General features: G+C 33.6%; 1 protein-coding gene across 1 annotated transcript; it reads right to left on the reverse strand.

Annotated features, from left to right (window-relative positions):
- Window positions 1-3,516: 3,516 nt before the first annotated feature.
- LOC134247284 (uncharacterized) lies at window positions 3,517-4,400 on the reverse strand. The gene has a single exon (XM_062729651.1). It carries the CDS (start codon window positions 4,158-4,160, stop codon window positions 3,561-3,563), a length of 600 nt encoding a protein of 199 aa, XP_062585635.1. The 5' UTR covers window positions 4,161-4,400; the 3' UTR covers window positions 3,517-3,560.
- Between the last annotated feature and the right edge of the window lie 397 nt (window positions 4,401-4,797).

Consider the following 4,797-nt stretch of genomic DNA (forward strand, 5'->3'; position numbering starts at 1 on the left):
TATTTATCCTGATTGAAATCCACCTGCTCATTTGTCTATAAAATAGGCATTGGTTGCTCTAAATGTCACATATTTCAGTGAATATTTCTTTGGGATTTTTAACAAGTTTTGCAGCAGTTTTAATGAAGCTTTTATTTTCACTCTTGTTTACGGATTCTTTGCCATTCATTTATAATGCAGTGTATAATAGTCGAATAGCCCTTGTTTTCCAGCTTCTAACAATGAAACTATGTGATTAAAAGTGGTCACATAAACTGTTATAATTCATTAAAGATTCAATAATGAGAGAAAGTCAAGCTTAATGTCATATGATATATGTATTGTATGTCATACAGTTCAGGACATTATTCATTGAACAGCCCTCGTAAACAAATGAGAGGCCAGAATACAAACGAAATTAAATTACTCTATTTGCAAAAAAATGTTTATATTCTTTTAATATATAGCATTTAAAAAATGAAAATGTTCTTGACATGATTGTATTATCATGCATTTTAATGCAAAAAGTCTGAATACCCGGTAGTACATATACCTTCTGTGACTCAGTTCAGTTTCGTTTATTTCACCCATGCAGACCAAAATTATTGGAACATGGGGTAAATGTGCATTTCAAAATATACATGAAGTATTTTATAAATATCTGGTCAGAGGTACATATACAATACAAAAAACATAAATGATTTAGGGGGATAAGAGAGGGAGTGTATCAAGGAGGACATACCTCAGCACAAATTCTTTGAATATTTATGTAAAGTTTTTTTCAGCATTTTTTCGTTTCAGATTGACATTTCGATGAATTTATTAACATTCGGTACGTTAAAATAATAATTAATGACTCATGGTGTGCAAAGTGCCAATTAATGTATCCTGGTGATGTCCCAAGGCAAGAGGGATAGTAAGAAAGAAGTATAAACATGCTAAACATACTATCTGATTTTTAGGACCGAGAGGAAGTTTTGCTGTACAGAAAAAATGGTGATTCGATTTTCTACCTGACATCAATTTTCCCATAGATGGTTGGGTACTTTAAAAAAATTCTAAAATAAACTTTATCCCAGTAAATATTTTCTGGGAAGAGAGACGCTAGATCAAAGGCCCTGTACGTATTCTTTTTTCACAAAGTACACTCTTGGAGTCTTCTTGATCTTTCCAAAATAACCTTGGCTTACTGCAAACTTAGAATTATGATCAAAGTATTTTTGAACAAATCTAATTAAAATTCTATCTTTGATTCACCTCAACTAGATTGCAGCATAAAATTCCAAGCATATACATGCTTGTCAATTATTGAAAATAAATTTCTTCGTCATCCATTTGTTTAACAGACTTTCATTTATGGTCGCTAATCTTATTGCTTTCTAATAAGGTTGTGGAAAGTAAAATTTGCATTGAAAGGAGATTAATAATTCATATCAAATAGAAAAGCACAAAAGAATTTCAATGTAGTAAAACTTTATATATCATTTTAAATAAATATCCTTTCCTGAGAAAATCACATAAAGGTACACAATATTCAATTACTATTGGCAGTTTCACAAAAACTTGCTAAAATTTATATGTCAGAAAATCATCCAAAAAAACACCATATCTTTAAATTAGGCATGTATGGAATTTATTCAATCCTTTGGCCTTCTCTTCCTTTTCCTCTCTTTTCGAATCATTCGGTTCCCCTCGGCAATCCTGAACTGTCTCTCATCCTCTCTGAACAAAGCGTATGCCTCACATTCACAATTAATGACGTTTTATAGCTATTTTATCCCCGTTCACCTCCACTCCTTTGCTGGCTACCGGTCCTTCGGATGAGACCGTATAAACCGAGGCCCCGTGTCGCAGTAGGTGTTGGCACGAAAAAGATCCCTCACTGCTCAAAGGCCCTCAGTGCCGAGCATAGGACAAAATTTGTAGCCCTCCACCGGCAAGTGGTGGCGTCTCCATATGAGTGAAAAATTCTCGAGAGGGACGTTAAACAATATACATCAATCAATCTTTGCTGGCTACAAACTCACACTCCGTCGGAGTAGCGTACGTCACGATCCACCTTGTTCTTACATCCGGATCCGATGAGCGGATCGACAAAGGATCATACTGGAGGGAGCGGACTTTGAACCCGAGCTGAGTTTCTAGGATGTCTCGGACATGTGAGGGTGTAATTATCGTTCTCCCAGAAACTGAAACAGACGGCGAACGGATTCGGGGGTGGACGGTTTTTGCGCATGTACATCGCTGGTTGGACTCGGCTGTCGTATTTCATTGTCCGTTTTACATCTTCCAGTAATGAAAGCTTTTGAGGTTTTGGTCTGCAAGAAAAAGTTAGAGATTCTCTTATACTGTATTTTGATATGCACTTTGTGGACTTTTGAATGGAAATTCTGATGCTTCAATTGTGAAATCCCATTGAAAAGCTTTGCCATATACTAAGTGTAATATTTTAATATTTACATTTTTGTGCTTTTGTTCCTGTAACAAAAATAAAGCGACGGATTTGCAAAATATAATTATCATCATTGATGAAATAATGTTAATGGTTGTGTCAAGCATATTTTCAACAACATTCACAGCCTTTGCAACAACATTGCAAGAAAATGAATTATATTTTAACAACATATTAAGAAATTAGACATACTATATAAATGTTTTTACATTAAAATGTATAGAAAACAAATGCTCATAACATGTTTATAAAACAAATGACTCTTTATTAATTAGGATCATGATTTTACTCTACTTTACCATGTTTACATCAAACGTGTACAGATTTAAAAAAAAAAGAACCATTAAATAGTACAACATAGAATCCTAATTGAATACTCCAGTCAATTGGTTAAGGCTAAATGAAGCGCTTTCATCTTATTATTTGGCAGAATGATTTTATGTACTATATCTACATATAAATATATTGATATTTATTACTTTGACAAACTTTTTAAGATACAATTACTTGTTACATAGTGTAAAAAAAATGTTACTTCAGACCACTTCTCCTAAAGTTTCGATCCGGACCGATTTCAACATGTCTGCACAAGTACACTATGCTAAATCACATTTCTTTTTTTTTATTTACTTGAACAGTCTTGCAGTGATTATGAAAAAGATACAGTAAACCTTTGTTATTTTGAAAAAGAAGGAACCAAACTTCGATATATCCGATGATTCGAGATAACCATGGAATTATAATGGCGGAGTTCTGGGAACCACTGCAGAGGATAATTGTCAGGAAAATAATTTCAACAATACCATCAAGGTTATTATATTTTGAAGGTGTAAATTATGAAAGTAAACCCCCATAGTCAAATTTCAAAAAGAGGGGACGAATATTCCAGGCCAAATACCGGTAAATTAAATGTATAGATAAACAAGCAATGAAAGAAAAAGGGTTCATACCTGAAAAACCCAATTTTGTTTGTATTTTGTTGTGAGGGGTAAGACAAGTCTCTCTCTTTTTTTTTTTTGGAAAGTCAATTTTCTTCAATGTTTCTTTCTTCGAGCCCTTTTTTCAGATACAAGAATTACCATTTTACTATTGGTCTGTGTTTCCTTTACAAAGGAGAAATCTAACCACCTCACACTATGGTGTTTTGCTCTATTAGTTTATCCATATCCTCAGTTGTTATACTCTGAATTCTTCCGAAAATCCTTTCAGACATCTCTCTTCTGGTACAGTTTCTTTTTCTTATATAATATATAACCACTGCACATACAGCTGTAACTGTTAAAAGAACTACAGTAACAACAATAATAATAGCACTCCTCCTCATACCAGCCTCTTTATCTGGAGTATTTGGCCCACTACGAGGCTTAAATATTAAAAAACAAAAAGGATATTTGTAAATTTCGTCCGATCGATATGAATCCTTTGGACATTCTTCATCTGAAGTACAATTTTTGAGGTCGAGATGGTTGGATACAGCATTAAATACAGGACAATACCCAGGTAAAATCAAGGCAGAAAGAGCACAGATTTCTCCAAACTTCTGTGTTGATTCTATGGCAGCACAGTGATAATCGGGTGGATGCTTACAATTCTTGTTTTCTCGTCTAGTTTCCCATTCTGTTTTGTTCTGAGGACAGGAATCCACAAGTAGAAAGTTTTGTTGAGCATAAGTGACTTCACTTCCAAGCCAAACGACCATTAAAACGATTTCTCCAAGTTTTGAATGCATTTTCTCCTAAAGACATCTCTAATGTGGAAAGTGTAACTACTTTCGATACTAGAATTTAAATGATATTCAAAACAACGCCAACGTCCTGTGCAGTTACGCTCTAATTAACTAGAGTGTTCAAAGGAATGTATGTATCGCCTGCTTTTACCAGCAGATTACAAAAATACCGGTCAAGTTTTTTAATAGCTTGCTGGATAGCTCAATAGGGTACTAGTATTCAATTTGGTCTATCAAGTATCACTTTAATTACTCTAGTAGATGCAAGAAAGATGTTTTTACGTACAAAGATGTTGTACGTAGATGCAAGAAAGATGTATGATGTTGGCAAAGACAACATACATATGGATGATCTGAGGGTCTTGCTGAATGATGTCCACGTTTAACTTGTGAATTATTTTTTAAAACTGTTTTTATTACCTTTTTATTTTTTTTATTTTTTTTTCAGCATTCCCCATTTAAAAGATGCACAGATCTGCCTGATCAAATATGATATAGATTAAGTATAGATTTGTGCAAGAATAAACATTTGTTATACCTATTTTAAAAAAATTGTTCCTATTCAAATCTATATTACGAAAAAAGTCCAACATATCTAATGTATTGCTGAGTGGGCTTAAGAAATCGATGTTTGACCGCT

The sequence above is a fragment of the Saccostrea cucullata genome, unplaced genomic scaffold, assembly GCF_032062105.1.
Source record: "Saccostrea cucullata isolate Sc308-1 unplaced genomic scaffold, CSIRO_AGI_Scuc_v1 ctg801, whole genome shotgun sequence".
NCBI lineage: Eukaryota > Metazoa > Mollusca > Bivalvia > Ostreida > Ostreidae > Saccostrea > Saccostrea cuccullata.

Bases quoted from the DNA above. Each gene is read 5' to 3' on its own strand.
- LOC134247284 (XM_062729651.1), bottom strand. From the start codon at position 4,160: ATGCATTCAAAACTTGGAGAAATCGTTTTAATGGTCGTTTGGCTTGGA.